We start from the raw sequence: 20,027 nt of genomic DNA, 5'->3' as shown, positions 1-20,027 counted from the left end.
CGAGCTTGCAACCCAAGGCGCCTGGACGAGGTGGAACCTCCCTAAGAGAACCATCACATGGAGTGAACTGTGGCGGCTGGAGCCCTTCCGTATATCCTTTCTACTCCGAGCAGTGTATGACACCTTACCAACCCTAGTCAATTTGCACAGGTGGGGGTTGAGGGAGGACCCACTGTGCGGGTTGTGTGGTGGGAAAGGATCAATGGCGCACATTCTGTCAGGGTGTAAGATCGCATTGACACAGGGGAGATACAGGTGGCGCCATGACAAGGTGTTGGCAGTGCTCGCAGACATCCTGGAGCAAGAAAGGAGGAAGAAACAACCAGCCAAAGCAAAACCGCTGCTGAGCACCATCGCCTTTGTGAAAGAGGGCCAAAGACCTGTCGTCCACAGCCAATCCAGGCAGAATCTCCTGCAGTCAGCCCAGGGATGGGAAATGGAGGTTGATCTCGGGAGCAAACTCCACTTCCCTGAGGCGGAATTGTCCACAACTCTTAAGGCCTGACATCATCATGTGGTCTTCAGAGGGAAAGAAGATAATTATGGTGGAGTTGACGGTGCCATGGGAGGAGGGCTGTGAGGAAGCTGCAGAGGAAAAAGCCAAATACCAGCAACTCGTCCAAGACTGCCGGGACAAGGGGTGGACAACATGGCTGATGACGGTGGAAGTTGGATGTCGAGGATTCCAGCTCAATCGGTGTGGAATCTATTGACAAAGGTTGGATTGAGAGGCCACTTGAGGAAAGCAGCCGTTCGTAGGCTGGGAGAAGCGTCAGAGAGAGCCTCTGTTGGCTTTGGCATAAGAGAGAGGACACAAGCTGGAAGCCTGGATGAGAGGGGCAGTGACCTGGCCAGTCACTGCCGACCCGCCAACTGGAGGGTGTTGTGGTTAAGGGTCGAAACACCCAATGAAGGTTGGGGACCACCTGATGACCTCTCTCCCAGGCCAAGGCTTCATCCATTAGAAATGGGTGTATAGTGGCATCGCAGATGTATTCTACAACTTTAATAGTTTGTAGCGGATCGCTTCAGTAAATGTTCTCTGCACGCGCTGAGAGTTTGAGTCAGTGGGGCTGTGTGTTTGAAAAGCAAAACGCACCAAACATTAGGCTTCATGTTTTTACTCCAAATGTTTCCATTCGTTGTGACGTTATGAAATGAGATTGAGGTAACATATGATCATCAATATATTTTTATCTCGCATAGTGTTACTGAAGTGTTTATTTTTTACGATTTATAGGCCGCCTGCTATAGGCTATTGTTATTATTATTTTATGCAGCACTGGACTTAGCCTATATGCCTACAAGGCACAACAAACCTGGTGTTTGTAAAAACATAACTTTTTAAGAAAAAAATACATATATTTATGGAGTATGAAAACTGCAGTTTCAGAAAATAGTAGAGGTTGCTCATTTTGTCAATGACTTAACATATTTTTTTCACTCAACAGTAATTTAAATGTGTCCTATGGTGTGACATTTAAAAAATACTAAGAAATTATATTAAATGACATTAAAAAAAGTACTTGAGAGAATTGTTCACATTATTACAACATTATTTTCTTAAAGTGATATTTATTTTACATGAAAGTACTAATTCGAATAATTTTTACCATGAATAGATAAACTTGATCAACTTTTCCCTACGAATGTCATTTCGCCAACCTTACAAAACTGTTTGAAATTGTACCTATCTAAGAGGAGATATTATTGTAAGTCTCCTAATGCCAAACTTGACTCTTTTAAAAAATAGATATTTTTAAATAAGTATATTTTTCTGTTGTTTTATGTTTGTCACACGATAGGACAAAACGTCACACCAAAGGACAAAGATAGTCATTGCATAAAAAGAGTCAGAATATAGTGTTTATTGTAACAATTTTTTTTTTGTTATTCTTCAACAATATAAACTGTGCAAAACATAGCACACCAAAAGTAATTTTGATACTTATAGATCCATCAATAAGGAAACATTGATGCATAATATATTTGAGAAATTCAGTAAAATGCCATTTTAAAACAATACTGTGACATTGTCAAACTGCAAAATTCATCAGTAAAACAATGAAACAGTGTCACGACAACAGTGACATGAAAATAAAATCCCTAAAAACATTGCATAACATTCATAAACTAAATTCATTCAATTTAAAACATATTCTTATAGCAGTTTTTAATCATACTTGACACAATCATCTACAATGAAATTCTATTTTTTAAAACATAAGATTAATGTAGCCTACTCCATTTCATCTAAAACATATTCTTAGAACATTTAAACAAATTGACACATTTAAAATCATGAGGATTGCACACATTGCACACAGTCATGTATGAAATTTCTATTTTAAAACAATTCCAGGAACTATATTTTTTATCAGATGCTTAACAATAAAATTCAATAGTGAGGTCATCTTAGTAAGTGGCAGCATTCATCAATCAAGAACTGAACATCAACCAGTCAAGGGGAGTGAGTCGAGCACCACGGTGCATTGGTCCTCTCTTTTGCACTCATCTCTACCTCAGTTCTTTCTGTTCTAAAAAAAAGTGAAGTAGCACTGTATTTATGTACTTTATATTTGTTTATAGTTGTTACATTATACATTATAGTTGTTTTAGTAACACTTCAGAACATTTTATGTAGTCTCCAAAAAACGGCAATAAACATTTAAAAGTAAGTCATTATTGAATTTAAAATCATCAAAACTGGTCAAAAAAGAATGAAAAGTATGTTAACAAACTTTATATATTTGTTTTAATGGCTTCTTAAGGAGTTCTTGTCCTATTGTATGAAGGTAAATGAATAGCAAAACTCGAGAGCACGTAGATGTGAATTTGAGAACTTGTACAATAAATATTTGTACTTGTATGCTCAAATTTACACTCACAGCTCTGATGTGAAAACCTGTAAAATAAAAATCTGAAGTTGAATGGTGAAATTTGTACTCGCAGAGAATAGTCACAAACATGTATTCTGAATTTGAAACTGCAGACAAGTAGTCACAGATGTGTAAAATGCCATTCACAAAAATACAATGACAGACACAAACGTGTAATATATATTTGCACTTCTTTTTACATTCATATTCCCAGTACAACCTCAAATTGGCACTTGCAACTCCTCAAATCTGTCACTATAAGTTCAAATTTCGCACCTTGACTTTTGCTACTCTTTTCGCGATATATGAGGTGCAAAACTGACTTGTTGCACTTGCAACTCGGGCGGGCGAGAGAGGGGAGGGGGAGGGGGAGGGGGTGTGGCAAGGGAGTCGTTTTATTGGTTTAGCGCCTAGCCAATGAAATCGGACTTCTTTTCTACGCGATGTTGTCATGACAACTGCGGCCTCGCGTTCGCGCCACACTTTGGTAGTCAGTCACTCACAGTCATCGCGATGGCGGGATATAACGATCCGAAGGTAAGGGTTTAATAATTAGTAAAATAGTATTAAAAAAATAAATCCCTCACACTTGATGAGTCGCATAGATTAATAATATATGAATGTATTTTTCTGTTACATAAAGGTACCGTGGGGAAAATAATGCCATATAAGGGACAGCTCATTAGGCCTGGGGAAATGTAACGTTATCTTTTTATGATGCATCGCGATGCTATTGTAAATGACGATGGAAACTATTTTTTTTCTTAATCATCACATCGTTTTTAAAGATCTGGTTGTGAGTAGGCCTATACAATGTACATTGTTATCCGATGCATCCTGTCATCCAATGTATTTTAAATACAGAAACCGAAAACTCTCGGGCCAGCAGGATGTGTCCAAATTTCAATCTTAACCGTTCTATTTCAAAGTTATTGAAGTTAACTTTCTAACTTCAAGATAACCAGAGTACTACTTCAGGAGTACCCAAAGCTGTTAAGTTTAAGAGGTGGTTGGCTGCTCCAAAAAGCCTCAGGTAAGTTTATGATATCCAAATGCATTGTTTTAATGCTTTTACCAAACATTTATGGAATAGTTTTTCATGTGTCTGTTTAAAAGGGGGCAGCGGGCAAAGAAAGACCACTTCGCTGCCCCAGGGTTCCCAGGGCTACACAGCAAAAATCTTGAAGGCCTCTTCCAACAATGGGAAGAATGTCATCTACATCGTCCCCCTCCAAGAAGAAATTGATACAACCCCTTTACCATATGATGCACCTGAATTTGATAGCATGCCCAAAAATATCTGCATGACCTGTGGTGCATCAGTCCCATTACAGTTGCTGCCATGTCACCTCGAGGACTGTCAAAGTGATAATGCTGTAAGTGATGATTTAGTGTCATTCACAAAAAACACACTTCTTGGATTCTTAAACCAAACGTCTTAAATATAGCCAGCCATTATATTAAAAATATATCAGTTTTTTTTTTAATCTGCATGTTGCAATGAAGAAACATAATTATAGGGCCCTATTTTAACGATCTAAGCGTAGGGTCTAAAGCGCATGACACTTAGTGTGCGTGTCCAAATCCACTTTTGCTAGTTTAACGATGGGAAAAATGGTCAGCGCTCCCGGCAAATGCTCTAAAAGAGTTGTCTCTATTCTCTTAATGAGTAATGGGTGTGTTTTAGGCGTAACGTGAAAAACAATCAGAGTCTCATTTCCCATTCCCTTTAAAAGCAGGTTGTGCTCGCGCCATGTGATGGATTCGCTATTTACATGGAGGAATTTGCAAGCAGAAAGATTGAACGCTTCTTTAGTGAGGAAACAGATCTGCTCGAACGCGAGGTTAAAGCTGTGTGTGTGTGTGTGTGTGTGTGTGTGTGTGTGTGTGTGTGTGTGTGTGTGTGTGTGTGTGTGTGTGTGTGTGTGTGTGTGTGTGTGTGTGTGTGTGTGGTTAAAGCGCTCAAGCATACCATCTACGGGACAAGCCGGATTCCACCATATCTTTATGTACACAATATTAATCTTTTACATTGTAATCCTTTTATTTTTAATATTTGCTTAGTTTGTGTGCTGCTGCGCATCCCTGTGTGTGTATCAGAGTGTGAGCTTTGTGGATCTGCCTATAGGCGCACATTACTAACGCGCTCTTTAAATTAAATAAAAAAATTGCACCATTGACTTTAGACCAAGTTTCAGTTGGTCAATGGCACATTCTAATTCAGTCGCCTTAAATTAGCAAAGCGCTAACAATGCGCCTGAACACACACCTCGTTTTCAGACCAGCACGCCCATGGGCGCAGAAATAGGTGCAAATGCATTTGCTATTTAAACAACGTGACGCAGGACCTGAAAATGAAAACGTTGGGCTAATACTAGCAAAAAAAAACACTTGCGTCGTGCTTGGCGCTGTATTGCACTGGGTGTATGATAAGGCCCATAGACTTATAATGTTCCCTCTCTTTCTATTGAAGAACTCTGAATCTGGCAAAGAAAAGGATGTGGATCAAGACCTGAGCCATGAGTCAGATGTCATTTGTCTGGTAAGTGGTTATCTAGATTGAAAGTTATAAAATTATCAAAGTTCAAGACAAAACTTAAGTTGAGTGAAATCATGGATAAACATAATGTGGCCTGAGAATATATAGCGAACAGTGGTTATAAATATGTATCAAATGATATTTTATTTAAATATCATTTGATAATAAATATTTATTTATTAAAAACAAATTATGGTAAATGATTGACCACCAGTTATAAATTATTTGCAAACTTCTTAGCAGAACACTTACATTTGTTTAAAACTGACTTCACTGTCACTTCTAGTCAGTATTTGTTTTTGGTTCTCGTGAAAAAACAGCATATACACTTTTTAGCTAAAACCTGATTTTGCCCAGCCACAACATAAGCCACAAGCAAAGAGTTGAAAAGAATTACATGGATGTATTTCATGGGTGTCCAATCTTGCTCCTGGAGGGCCACTGTCCTGCAGAGTTCAGCGCCAACCCCAATTAAACACACCTAAACCAGCTAATCAAGGTCTCACTGGGCATACTAGAAACTTCCAGGCTGGTGTGTTGAGGCAAGTTGGAGCTAAACTCTGCTGGACAGCGACCCACCAGGAATGATTTTAGACACCTCTGATGTAGGCCTATTAGATGTAATATTGAGCCACTCTCGTTCCTCAGGATAACTGCCCCATATGTGGTGAAAAAATTTCTGCAGAAGTGATGGCTTACCATGCGAGTACATGTGGAGAAAGGTATAGTATACATATAAGAGGTGTGAACATTAGTGAGATTTTTTTTTTATTCTAAAACAAAGTACAGAAGTCACTGTATCACATCCCATCACATAGAGACTCTTTCACCTAGATATCATCATATAGAGACTGTGTCTGTTCCTCGAATTAGAAAATACAAAAAATGTCCAAACCCATCTAAGGGTAAAAATGTAATTGATGTTCAACAAATAAAAAACAGATATAATACAAATGATAAAACTCGGGTTGCTGAATATTCTATCCCTTACTTCAAAAGCAATTATTGTTCATGATATGATTACAGACCATAACCTAGATGTGCTGTGCTTGACAGAAACCTGGCTAAAACCAAACAATTACATTACTTTTTTTCTGAAAAGCAAAGGAGGAGGTGTTGCTATAATTTATAGTAATATTTTCAGAATTACTAAGAAGTCTAGTTGTAAATATAATTCTTTTGAAGTGTTGGTGCTTAATGTAAAAATATCTAGTGTAAACGATAAATCACCTTTGAAAATTCTGCTGGCTACTGTATACAGGCCACCAGGGCACCATACAGACTTTATCAAAGAATTTGCGGACTTTCTATCAGAATTAGTATTGGCTGCAGATAAAGTACTAATTGTTGGTGACTTTAATATACACATAGATAATGAAAAAGATGCATTGGGATTGGCATTTAAAGACATTATAAACTCAATTGGAGTTAGACAACACGTGTCAGGACCGACTCATTGTCGTAATCATACTCTAGACCTAATACTATCACATGGAATAGATGTTGATGCCGTTGAAATACTGCAGCAGAGCGATGAAGACAAAACAAACTAGATTAGAAACTTAATTATGTAAGTATAAGTATTATAACTTTGTTATTATAAAATGGTCTTAAACTGGGTGCTCCTAATCAAATGCATTGGCTTGAACAGACTTCTGTCAGTTTTCATTTTATTCTGGAGACTTAACCAAAACTTGTGGTTGCTGACACACTGGAGCGTACTCACATTTACAGTTAAATCAATGAAGGAAACGTTTTGGTTAACGCTTTTTTTACCTTCACTTGTGAATTTTGATGTATTTTACTGCAGCTTCCCTGAAATATTCACCTCAATTCTGGATGAAAGTACCTCTGAAGGAAGTGCCTCATTACTAGAGTTTTCCCAGACAAGTACAAGAGTACAGAACACTGTCCAACTTGGTCCTGACCATGAAACACCTGGGACATCAGTTTCATCTACAAATGCACCATTAATGCGTGAAGGTAGGGATTTTTTTTTGCTTTTTCTCAAAGTTCATGTATAATTTTTTTTCCATGAGTACCATAGTATGACGAAATGTAACTGACAATGTTTTTGTTTTATTTTTTGACCCCCAGACTGGAAGAGGATTGAGATTCCAGAAAGGGCAGCAATGTTGTACAGAAGGTATATGCTTCAGCTAAAAGAGGATGAGCCCTCACTGAAAGTTAAAATTGATATTAGAGAAGACATGGAGGACCAGGAGGGAAGAATAATACACTTTTACAAGGTCCCCAAAATTGATTGGGCTAGACCTCTTCACTGTTGACTGGAAGGTACTGTAACATTATTTCACAAATAATGTAACATAAAAAAATTGCTTTGTTTTAGTACAAATGGAAGATATTGACTACTTACTGTCCTGTTATTATTTCATACACTATATTCATTTAATTATTTATATTTTTTATGCTAACATTGTTGACAAATTGTTTATATATTAAAGTATTGTACTATTTTTTAGGTGATGTTGCCACTGGGGATGGTGTTCAGCGTCATTTTTTCAGCATGGTGATGCACAAGCTGCAGAATGGATTCCTCATTAATCTTGGTTAGTTGTTTCAAGAATTCACACCCCCGAATGATAACCCTGTTGTATATTACCCCTCATGTGGTTCAAAAACTGTACGAGACTTTCTTCTGATTATAGGATAGTTTTAGAAGTCAGGATAGTTTTGAATTGTCATTCAATAGGGACCATCACTTTAAAGCCACAATATGGATGCAAAATCATAATTTTAGTCCACATTACTCATCCAAGTGAAACCGTAGTTTTGTAAGAGACACAGACTAGTATGTACCGGTAACCCATTATTCATTGATAATTTAATCTCTGTCTTGTTTATGTTTTGTACAAAGAGAAACAAGACCAGGAGGAATCAGAGAAGATCAGTGAATAAAGACTAAATTATCGGCTTGATTGTCACCCAAAGATACTGAATTTCTTTAAAAGACAGAATAAAGGCCCTTTCACACTGGACGCGATTTTGACGCACGAATAATTCGCTCGATGGTTTTATTTTTTGATCAGCTGTTGTGTAATGAGTGCTTACACACCGAACGCGAATGTGCTGTGGCGAAAAAACGATGTTTTTTTTCTCGCTTCGATGTAGATTTTTTTTTTACTTTTGCGGCGACAGAAAAGGCTTCAGCCAATCACACACAGTGGATTGTTTATTTGATTGCATGTAAACGTAGCCCTCACCTCAGCAGACTGCCAGACGCTGCTCCGGACCGATTGGTTCCCTGAAGTTAGTGGTTTGTCTCGTCAGATGCGGTGCCACTGTCTGAACGAGCTCCTCAAATTGTCCCTATTTCGCACGCGAACTATTCGCTTTTTCGTGTACGCGTCCGGTGTGAAAGGGCCTTAAAGCACATGAGTTGTGATGACTAGTTAGTGATTTTGTTTTTTTTTAAGACTAGAACAACGGCATGCCATTGTATGGAAATGGCAGTTAAGATTCTTGCAAAGATCTTTCGTTTTCCACAGTGAAAATACAGCTATACAGGTTAAGAACAACATGAGCCTGTGGACAAGATGACAATTATCTTTTTAGTGTGTACCATCTCTTTAATAAACATATGTCTACCTTTCTTAACGATGCTTTGGTTTCTTATGTTCTACAAAAAGGAAATGGAAGTGGCACTGTTTTATTTGAAGGCCAAGCAGACCACCTCATTCCAACCACCTCCCAAGTCCTTTTACAGAGTGACTTGTTCTTGATGGCAGGCAGGATGATTGGTCATTCTTTCCTTTACGGTGGGCCTCCATTAGCGGGTGTAAGCCCAGCCATAATACATGTATTGTCAGGTGGTTCCCCACAGACAGCAACCATCGTTCTTGAAGATGTGGCTGACATTGACTTCAGGGAGACAATACAAATGGTAGGTTTGTATGTGCCATATTGTTACAGGTAAATGTGTTTCTATATTTACTTGTGTTCTCTTACTATTTATAAAGCTTGCCATAGATGATGATTCAAAGAATGAGAAAGGAGATGAGCTTACTGAGGATCAAAAGGCAGCCATTAACCAGCTGGCATTGTCTTGGGACCTTCCAGTGTTGACAGCAACCAACCGCACTTGGCTGTTACACAATCTTCTACAGCATGCAGTAAGCTTTAAATGGACATTTTCATTTAGAAGCAATTAAAAGTTATGCAAATTTGACTAAAAAGTATAAATGGGCAAAAAGCTGTAAAAACAGAAATCAGAATAACCCACACGAATACAATACTATAACCCAATCAGTATTTCCTACTAGTATTAATAACTGTCAAATTGGATTAATCAAATCTTCATATCTGCCACATTCAGGTGCTTACACGAACCTTGCGACAAATAAAACAGCTCAGACAAGGACTGAAGGACTCAATGGTATGGCAGTTACTGGAGGCCCGTCCAGATGTGGCATCTGTAGTTTTTCCAAGACAGTCAATGGCTGACTGCAGTCCTCAGGTGCTTTATTCAATTATACTACCACTTTAAAGGAACACTCCGACTTTTTGGGACTTTAGCCTATTCACCTTATCCCCCAGAGTTAGATAAGTCCATACATACCTTTTTCATCTCTGTGCGTGCTATAAGTCAGTTTGACACACCCACCGCTAGCCTAGCTTAGCACAAAGACTGGATGTGAATGGTTGCAGCTAGCATACTAATCCAAATAAGTGACAAAATAACGCAAACATTTTCCTATTTACATGTTGTGATTTGTATAGTCACAGAGTGTACAAAAAACAAAGTCACATGAGACACAGACATATTTTAACCGTATAAATACTGGGAACTATATTCTCTGAAGGCGAAGCACTGCTACTTGGGCGGAGTGATAACCGCAGCACCTGAGACGCGCCGTGGTGAGGAGCAGAGAGTTCGTTCAGAGTTTGGGTAACAGAGTCAGCAATTTATAAATAGTAAAAGCGTAGTTTACAATCATGGATTTTCGCTGTATTGTAAAGAGCTGTGACAATAAACAGGGGAGACCAGGTAATACCATGATGTTTCATAGAATTCCAACTAAAAACGCTGACCGGATGAAGAAATGGCTACTTGCTCTGGATATTGATCAAAACACACCTAATGAAATTATCAAGGGACATTATGTTTGCTCGGTACATTTCACTGAGGACGACTATTTTCAAAAAATGGAATTTGCCACAAGGACCATGAAACGTGTGCTGAAGGATACGGCCATCCCATCGATATCACATACAGGACAAAGTGGAGCGGCTGCGGTAAGTGTTCCGTTATATTTTTAAATGTTTAGCATAACGTTACTGTAACAGTGCCATTAGCTAACTTAGATCTAATGTAACGTTAGTGACACTATTATATGAATAGGGTGGTAACTAACTACTATTGCAGTTGTTTACGGGCTCCATGTAGGCCTATCCCCTGTAATGTTAGTATTGTTGCCTCGAACGCGCTCTGTCGTCCCAGTAACACTTGAGCGGAGCTAGAGTCACTCACGTATAGTCACGTTGGTTTTGTTGACAGAAGAAACAACGGCGCGTCTCAGGTGCTGCGGTTATCACTCCGCCCAAGTAGCAGTGCTTCGCCTTCAGAGAATATAGTTCCCAGTATTTATACGGTTAAAATATGTCTGTGTCTCATGTGACTTTGTTTTTTGTACACTCTGTGACTATACAAATCACAACATGTAAATAGGAAAATGTTTGTTTTATTTTGTCACTTATTTGGATTAGTATGCTAGCTGCAACCATTCACATCCAGTCTTTGTGCTAAGCTAGGCTAGCGGTGGGTGCGTCAAACAGACTTATAGCACGCACAGAGATGAAAAAGGTATGTATGGACTTATCTAACTCTGGGGGATAAGGTGAATAGGCCAAAGTCCCAAAAAGTCGGAGTGTTCCTTTAATCTTCAGTACATTCATTTTGAAATTAGTTTAATATATGTACAGTGCACCATCGTTAAATACTAGTATTATAATTAGGTTGTCTTAAACAACATCATCTGGCCCGTGGATGAGAAAGAAGAGGAGGAGGAATTTGATGAACCCCCGTTTTCCACCAAATGCAGAATTGCTGGGTACCTTCGGCAGTTTGTGGAGACTGGTATGTAATTTTTGAGAGCTGGCTGTTTGATACAAATCCATACACAGACAGTAATGTGTACCGTTTTCTCTATTAATCCATGTGTAACAAATAGTTACACTAATTTGCATATGTATTGTAAAATTTGGTCACACTTTAGACTAGGGTCCAATTCTCACTATTAATTACGAATTTTGCCTCAAACTCCTAATTACTGCTTATAAATAGTTAGTTAGGTAGTTGTTAGGATTAGGAAAGTAGAATATGTTCAGGCAGAATAAGGCATTGAAATGTGCTTTATAAGTACTAATAAGCAGCTAATATCCTAGTAAAATTCATGCTATTAACCAACTAGTTAATAGTGAGAATTGGACCCTAAACTAAAGTGTTACCCAAAATTTGTTTCAAAATAGTTTTGGTAACTATCTGTCCCCTGGTCTCCATATGTCTGCCCCATTTTAGCGGATCAGATTCAACTGAAGCAGCTGGTCAAATTCTGGGTTGGCTGGGAGCTACCTACGAAGGACATGCAAGTGAAGGTTGTGCAAGCAGAACATCCTACATCCTCTACCTGCTTTTGCATTCTCCGCTTGCCTGCTCATTACACCACTTACAAGCAGTTCACAAACCACCTGCAAAGTTGTATTGCCACCAGTGATATTGGTTTTGGTCTTATATAAAATGAGAAAACAGACTTTTAAAGAAAGAGACCATTTCAGACCTTAAAACAGATGATTGGGGCATGTTATTGTTTTACTTTCGGTTACTTCCATCACAATACAGGTCTTTATCTATTATTAAATTACCGAACTATTCATGCAAGTGTTCAAGTGATACTGTTAACTGTTATTTTGTCTGCACTAGTTTAACAACGGAAACTTTGAAACAGACTGAACTTTTTTTTCTGGCATTCAAAATGTCAAAACCTTTGATACCAATACTGTTGTAATAAAATTAAAGGCTAAAAAGTAAAATAGAAAGTTAATTAAAAATATGCTGAATAAAACGTTGTAGACCTTATATGCCTTATGCTTCGGACTCTGGGTCCGGATGAATTAGCTCAAATGATCCATAGGGAATTTTAATAACTAATCATGAATATGATTAATATTTTGCATAGTACAGTTACATTAAATTGTCGAAAGTGAAAGTGGATTATATGTGTCACGGTAGGGAGACGAGAGGCGTAGATTCAAACGCAGAGTGAATTTATTTGGATGACAGACAAGAGGGTATAAATTCCAAGGCACGGAAACAAACGGGAGGGTATACACGAAAACACGTAACATGTACAACGAACCAGCACAGGACAGCAAACACAGGAAGACTAAATAGGGAGGCAAACAAGGAGGGTAACGAGCAGGACAGGTGGGACAACTAAACCAATAATCAGATAACAAGGGGGAGGGACCAGACAATGACAAGAGCACATGGCCCCAAAATAACAAAACACCCATGTGCATCACAAGACAGGACAGACATGTGACATTACCCCCTCCCTACGGAGCGGCTACCAGACGCTCCATGAGACCAGGGCGGGACGGGAGGGACAGACCAGGGCGGGACGGAAGGGACAGACGAAGCGGACAGTTCATCAGGCGGCCAGGGCGAAGCGGACAGTTCATCAGGCGGCCAGGGCGGTGAAGACCCCTCGGGCGGCCAGGGCGGTGAAGACCCCTCGGGCGGCCAGGGCGGTGAAGACCCCTCGGGCGGCCAGGGCGGTGAAGACCCCTCGGGCGGCCAGGGCGGTGAAGACCCCTCGGGTGGCCAGGGCGGTGAAGACCCCTCGGGCGGCCAGGGCGGTGAAGACCCCTCGGGCGGCCAGGGCGGTGAAGACCCCTCGGGCGGCCAGGGCGGTGAAGACCCCTCGGGCGGCCAGGGCGGTGAAGACCCCTCGGGCGGCCAGGGCGGAGACGACAGTCAATCTGGCGGCCAGGGCGGAGACGACAGTCCATCTGGCGGCCAGGGCGGAGACGAACAGGGTGAAGACGACCACTCGGGCAGCCATGGCGATGAAGACCAAGGCGGAACAGGAACAGACCCTTGCTCAGGAACAGTCACAGACACCACCGGCTCAGGAACTGCAACAGCAACAGACACTACCGGCTCAGGAACTGGAACAGCAACAGACACCACCGGCTCAGGAACTGGAACTGCAACAGACACCACCGGCTCAGGAACTGCGACAGACACCACCGGCTCAGGAACTGCGACAGACACCACCGGCTCAGGAACTGCGACAGGCACCACCGGCTCAGGAACTGCGACAGGCACCACCGGCTCAGGAACTGCGACAGACACCACCGGCTCAGGAACTGCGACAGACACCACCGGCTCAGGAACTGCGACAGACACCACCGGCTCAGGAACTGCGACAGACACCACCGGCTCAGGAACTGGGACAGACACCACCGGCTCAGGAACTGGGACAGACACCACCGGCTCAGGAACTGGGACAGACACCACCGGCTCAGGAACTGGGACAGACACCACCGGCTCAGGAACTGGGACAGACACCACCGGCTCAGGAACTGGGACAGACACCACCGGCTCAGGAACAACAACAGCAACCGGCTCAGGAACAGCAAAAGACACCGGCTCAGGAACAGCAACAGACACCGGCTCCACCGGCTCAGGAACCAGGGCGAGCAGCTCGGGCGGGGCCGGCAGGGCGAGCAGCTCGGGCGGGGCCGGCAGGGCGAGCAGCTCGGGCGGGGCCGGCAGGGCGAGCAGCTCGGGCGGGGCCGGCAGGGCGAGCAGCTCGGGCGGGGCCGGCAGGGCGAGCAGCTCGGGCGGGGCCGGCAGGGCGAGCAGCTCGGGCGGGGCCGGCAGGGCGAGCAGCTCGGGCGGGGCCGGCAGGGCGAGAAGCCCGGGCGACGCGGCAGGGATGGCAGTTACCTCCGGGCTGGTCTCTGGGTTAGAAACCACCAGACGACCCGATGAAGAGGCTCTTCTCCTTCTCCTCCTCCGTCTCCGGACCACCGAAATCGGAACCACCAGACCCGACTCAGGAACAGCAGACACTGGCTCCGACTCAGGAACAGCAGACACTGGCTCCGACTCAGGAACAGCAGACACTGGCTCCGACTCAGGAACAGCAGACACTGGCTCCGACTCAGGAACAGCAGACACTGGCTCCGACTCAGGAACAGCAGACACTGGCTCCGACTCAGGAACAGCAGACACTGGCTCCGACTCAGGAACAGCAGACACTGGCTCCGACTCAGGAACAGCAGACACTGGCTCCGACTCAGGAACAGCAGACACTGGCTCCGACTCAGGAACAGCAGACACTGGCTCCGACTCAGGAACAGCAGACACTGGCTCCGACTCAGGAACAGCAGACACTGGCATGTCTAGGATCCGAGCCAGACGCTCCAAATAGTCCATCATTGCCTGGGCGGCCCCACAAATGGTCATCTCTAGATCTGTCTCACACTGGTCAGACGGGACGCGAACGGTCTCTGACTGGGCAGACGGGACGCGAACGGTCTCTGACTGGGCAGACGGGACGTGAACGGTCTCTGACTGGGCAGACGGAACGTGCATGGCCTCTGACTGGGCAGACGGGACGTGAACGGTCTCTGACTGGGCAGACGGGACGTGAACGGTCTCTGACTGGGCAGACGGGACGTGAACGGTCTCTGGCTGGGCAGACGGGACGTGCACGATCTCTGACTGGGCCGGCGCAGAACTCCTCCTCCTCCTCCGTCCTCCCCGACGGACGCCTGAAGACTCGAGGCTGGCCAAAACCACCGATGACGTCCCAACGCTGGACGGATCCAGTGACGATGAATTACTCTCCAAACTCCTTTGGGCGCACATAGCAAAATATTTGAATAGGGAGATCCCATTCTCCCTCTCCGCCGGACAAAGTTCGCTCCGCTGAATCCACATGTGGCTGGTTCGTTCTGTCACGGTAGGGAGACGAGAGGCGTAGATTCAAACGCAGAGTGAATTTATTTGGATGACAGACAAGAGGGTATAAATTCCAAGGCACGGAAACAATCGGGAGGGTATACACGAAAACACGTAACATGTACAACGAACCAGCACAGGACAGCAAACACAGGAAGACTAAATAGGGAGGCAAACAAGGAGGGTAACGAGCAGGACAGGTGGGACAACTAAACCAATAATCAGATAACAAGGGGGAGGGACCAGACAATGACAAGAGCACATGGCCCCAAAATAACAAAACACCCATGTGCATCACAAGACAGGACAGACATGTGACAATATGAATATATGAATAATCAATCACAACGAATTATAATTCCTCATTCATATATCAATAATCTTACTTAACTTCGATTATGAGATAATCTTTAAGGGAAATTAATGTAATTATCAAATCGTTGTTCGTCCAGCGACCAACCGTCAGATTAAGTGATTAATTTCTCAACAAAGTTATCCTTTCTTATAAACTCCAAGAAACATTAACCTTCTGGCCGTGAACATAAATATTTCTGGTGTTCATAAAATTAAAACTACTTAATGTAGTAAACAGGGAGCGCGGTAGCTCTGATCTGACCTCATTGACTTTTGTGCTTTTACGAGCTTTTTTCACAGACACAGTCTTGAATATATTGTTTTAATAAATGCAATCTACAGAATATAGGCTATTACACAAGATACACGTTTTATATGTCTATGTACATTTACTTACAGTTAACAAACAAGACAGAACGGGTAACAGATGATGAGAGAGAAAGTGAGAGAGAGAGAGAGATTGAGATCGAGGGCCGGAGCGCGCTCGATTTGAATGCGGAACAGAGAGAGAGGGAGAGAGGATGAGAGAGAGAGAGAGAGATCACGTAATAATCTCACGTAGCAAAAATCACAGAAACCTGGAGAGACATCAATGCATCGAACCTTAAAACATTAAAACTCGTTAGAGTTTGATACTTGCAAAAGGATCGTTGTGTGAGTGTGGAGCGCAGAGCGCGTGTTCTCGTGCTGAGGCGCGTTCTCTCGTGAATTCTTCGAAGCAGGGCGCGTGCTCGTTGCCAGAGCACGTTTTCGCGGGAGCTTTGAAGGCTGGTTGCAAGTGAAGTTGCTAAAGGAATTCAGGCTTCGTTCGTTCGACTCGTAGGTGGAAACGAACAAAGGAGAATTTGAAAATGAAACAAAAGAAACTTAGATAAAGCAAATAAAAGAAGACGGACTCCAGAGGAGTCGGTATCGCAGACTGTTCACATGACTGGCAGACGAGGAGAGCAGGGAGCAAGAGAGCGAACGGAGGAGGAGCTTTGGCTCTCTTTTTAAAGACTGTATGGGTTACGCCTTTGTTCGGCGTGATCAGCCAATAGCCTTCAGCATTTCGAAAGCGGGAACTTTCTTTGTCTTGTCAAGAGGAGCGCAGATGTGTAGATTTATGACAGAGCTTTGGGTTTAGTCATTTCTACGACTGAAAAGGATTCATATCGAAATAATCATACCATTGCAGTCTATTATCGAGATTCAACTCCGTTAGGTTTAGAGATTTAAAATGATATGAAACACATTCCGGTTACGTTTAGGAATAACAAAGTTACATAAAATATACAGATTAGAAGCATTTAGATTTTGATTAGTACACATTAAAACTTACATTAAATCCCAAAACCTGTCATGACATATAAATAGCAACACAGAACAATATCAAGTCCATTTGTTAATGTCTTAAATATGATTCTGTTGAATAAAGTCTCTTGGTGTGTGTGTGTATGCTTATCTCTCTGGAGACATGGGTGTCCTGTTACATGTGTTCCTTGGTGTGAGGAATTTCGGGTGTCCTGTTACATGTTGGTGTGAGCCATGTTGGTGTGTGTGTGAGAATCACGGATTCACCAATCTGACCAGATGTCAATGTTGCTACAACGTTCTGAAAAGTTCAGAAAGATTAAAACATCAATAAATTTTTTGTTCTTTGTCTCTCTCCCCACCCCCACACACACTTATAAATTGCTGATCCTTACAGTGTTTTAGATATAACCAATGCTATGCATGTATTGCAGTGCTGCTACGTAAACATTTGCCCCAAAATTGGCTGATGGCTGCATTGGGTCCACAGTAGCCTTTAGTCCATCTAGTTCCTGTGGGCTCAGTGGACATTCAGTTTCAGGGACGTGGATGCCAGAATTTGTGTGACTGGGGATAAGACCACTGCTTTCCCAATCTATTTGTGGAATCTGTAAAATCTGTAAGAAATTATAAATTAGTTAAAAATGATACATTTGTTTATGAATTAATAGAAAAAAACTAAAATAGCAAGACATGGCTGCCTACCTCATCACACTCTTCAGAATGGTACTGCTGCCCCAGGTGCCACAGCTGATTTGGAGTGAGATTGCCCTCAGTTGAAAGTAGGGGTGGGACGATACAGGTACCTCACGATTCAATTCTGTGGCGATATGTGGTCCACGATATGATAATATCACGATTCGCGATATCTACGATATTCAATATATTGGAAGAAATTTCATCAACGATATATCACGATATATGTGACTGAAAAGAAAAAGGATAAGGAAATTTTATGCATTTATTAATGCCAACATTTCCAACATTGTACAAAGAAATATGCATTTGCATAATAACTCACTGCCTTGACGATATCCATATGGGGCTATACCTCAGTGGTAGCAACCATACAGCGTGCGCATACACTGTCACACACACACACACTCTCTCTCTCTCTCTCTCTCTCTCTTGTTTTTTTAAGTTGAACGGAATGTCTACTGTTCTCTGCTTTTCAACAAATCATTTGCACACACATTCTGTAATTTTTCTATCTGAAGCTATTGCCTGCAACATTGAAAGCTCCGGTCTCTGTGTTTAGCGCGAATGCTCACGTGATTGCCGCCGGCTCGGGATACAATTTGTGCAGGACAGTCGTGCCGTGTACCAGCTGCTTTGACGCGATTATCAGTTTAACTGACTCGTAATGTGTGCAATATCTCACGACCTACCGAGTGTCCGAAATCGCACCGTGTACTATGTTCTTCACCGGCCGCTGTTTGCGCCACTTTACCCCTATTTACTCGAACAGCGCCCCCCGCAAACAGAATGGTAGATATTGGGTAGTGACAGTGACATTGACAACGGGTAAATTAATCATTTTGTGTTGTAATAAAATATCGATATTGGGCGTTAGTGTATCAATTATTTATTGCGACAGAGAGCACAACAATATATTGCAATATCGATTTTTTTTCCCACCCCTAGTTGAAAGAGGATGGTTGTCCCATCCATCTCGGAATATGTCGAGGTGGGCTTGGAGCCGTGAGATGATGGCATAGTGACAGCAAAAGATGTGCAGACTGCTAGACAGATCAAGATGTCCATCCTCTTCCAGCTGGTGCAGGACATGGTAGAAATGGGAGGTAACAGCAGTGAACACATCGCGCCACAATCGCTCTATTCTGTTTTGAGCAAAGGAGTAGAAACAAAAAATATTTGCCCTTTAACAGAATTCCCACAGCAAACAAGGAATTTGTCTTGACATTTACGAGAGGCAGTCTGCAACTTGAAGGGGTAACATTTTAAAATAATTTGACAATACATATGAAACATAATACTTGATTCATAACATTTACAATGTTGCTTGGTGGCAAAGCAACTTTAAAAAATAGATTAACATTTGATTTAAAAACCTTGGACAACCATTTTTTCCATGAAAAAATTAAAGTCAAAGAGTCACAAGTATGCGAGTCACATTTATGTGATTGCAGAGTATTAACAAAACACATGGTAATTACCAGTGGTGTAAAGTAATGTAATTACTGTACTTGAATATATTTTTGACTACTTTGTACTTTTGAGTATCAAAGATATTAGAGAAAGCAACGTTTACTATCTACTTGGCTGAAATATTTTTGACTAAATATGTTGAATAAGTAGACTATATGGACCTAACAGTAAATGAGAGTGGGACAAGAGTTGGTTGTTACTTAAGCAGTCCTCTGTGATGTCTTATTATATATATGAGGCAACACTTTTTATATCTTTTAAATAAAGACAGCCTGCTTTACTTATTGTGATTTGATTTAAATACTAATATGTATTAATAATGCCTTGTTTTTAAATATATATATATATATATATATATATATATATATATATATATATATATATATGTGTGAGTGTATTTATTTATTTTATTTAATGCTTTATTTCGGACATAAACATAAAACAAGTAACAAAAGAAAGTAAACTGAAAAATCAAAAAAACAAACAAACCAAACAATTTATGTTAAAGGGGTCATGACATGGGTTTTTTTTATTTTATTATTATGTTCCCTTAGGTGCAATTATAGTATTACTATAGTTTTTTTTACAATTTTTTTTTAAAATGTAGTGATTTATGACCTTTTCCCACCCTGTTTCTCATCCTCGGATTCAAACAGTCTGTTTTGGGGGTGTTTCCCCTTTAAGAGTTCAGTGTTAACGCCCACTGTTATGATTGGCTAACGTCAGTGCCTATGCATCAATTATTAACGCCCCCAGCCAGAAGATTTGCGGATTCGGCGTATTTAAAAAGTAGTTTAAA

General features: G+C 41.6%; 2 protein-coding genes across 6 annotated transcripts in view; both read left to right on the top strand.

The window, feature by feature from the left end:
* The window catches only part of LOC307002185 (uncharacterized protein), a 445,540-nt gene that overhangs the window by 155,308 nt on the left and 270,205 nt on the right, over nucleotides 1-20,027 (top strand). The window lies entirely within an intron of this gene.
* LOC307002190 (G2/M phase-specific E3 ubiquitin-protein ligase-like) lies at nucleotides 3,838-19,162 on the top strand. Of its 5 annotated transcripts, XM_079619530.1 has the most exons (13): nucleotides 3,838-3,912; nucleotides 3,973-4,255; nucleotides 5,353-5,421; nucleotides 6,067-6,140; nucleotides 7,229-7,401; nucleotides 7,516-7,713; nucleotides 7,902-7,988; nucleotides 9,069-9,322; nucleotides 9,399-9,551; nucleotides 9,755-9,895; nucleotides 11,395-11,515; nucleotides 11,957-12,033; nucleotides 18,704-19,162. In XM_079619530.1, the coding sequence occupies exons 7-13, from the start codon at nucleotides 7,946-7,948 to the stop codon at nucleotides 18,767-18,769; spliced, it is 855 nt and encodes a 284-aa protein (XP_079475656.1). In that variant the 5' UTR covers nucleotides 3,838-3,912; nucleotides 3,973-4,255; nucleotides 5,353-5,421; nucleotides 6,067-6,140; nucleotides 7,229-7,401; nucleotides 7,516-7,713; nucleotides 7,902-7,945; the 3' UTR covers nucleotides 18,770-19,162. The 5 variants fall into 5 exon arrangements, 4 of the variants coding, with proteins under 4 accessions (XP_079475656.1, XP_079475653.1, XP_079475654.1 ...); XM_079619527.1 differs by lacking the exon at nucleotides 18,704-19,162 and having other exon boundaries at nucleotides 11,957-12,422; XM_079619528.1 differs by lacking the exon at nucleotides 18,704-19,162 and having other exon boundaries at nucleotides 3,906-4,255; nucleotides 11,957-12,422.

This window comes from Phoxinus phoxinus (genome assembly GCF_949152265.1).
Source record: "Phoxinus phoxinus genome assembly, chromosome: 7".
In the NCBI taxonomy this organism is placed as follows: domain Eukaryota; kingdom Metazoa; phylum Chordata; class Actinopteri; order Cypriniformes; family Leuciscidae; genus Phoxinus; species Phoxinus phoxinus.
This window is presented reverse-complemented; position numbering and strand designations above follow the sequence as displayed.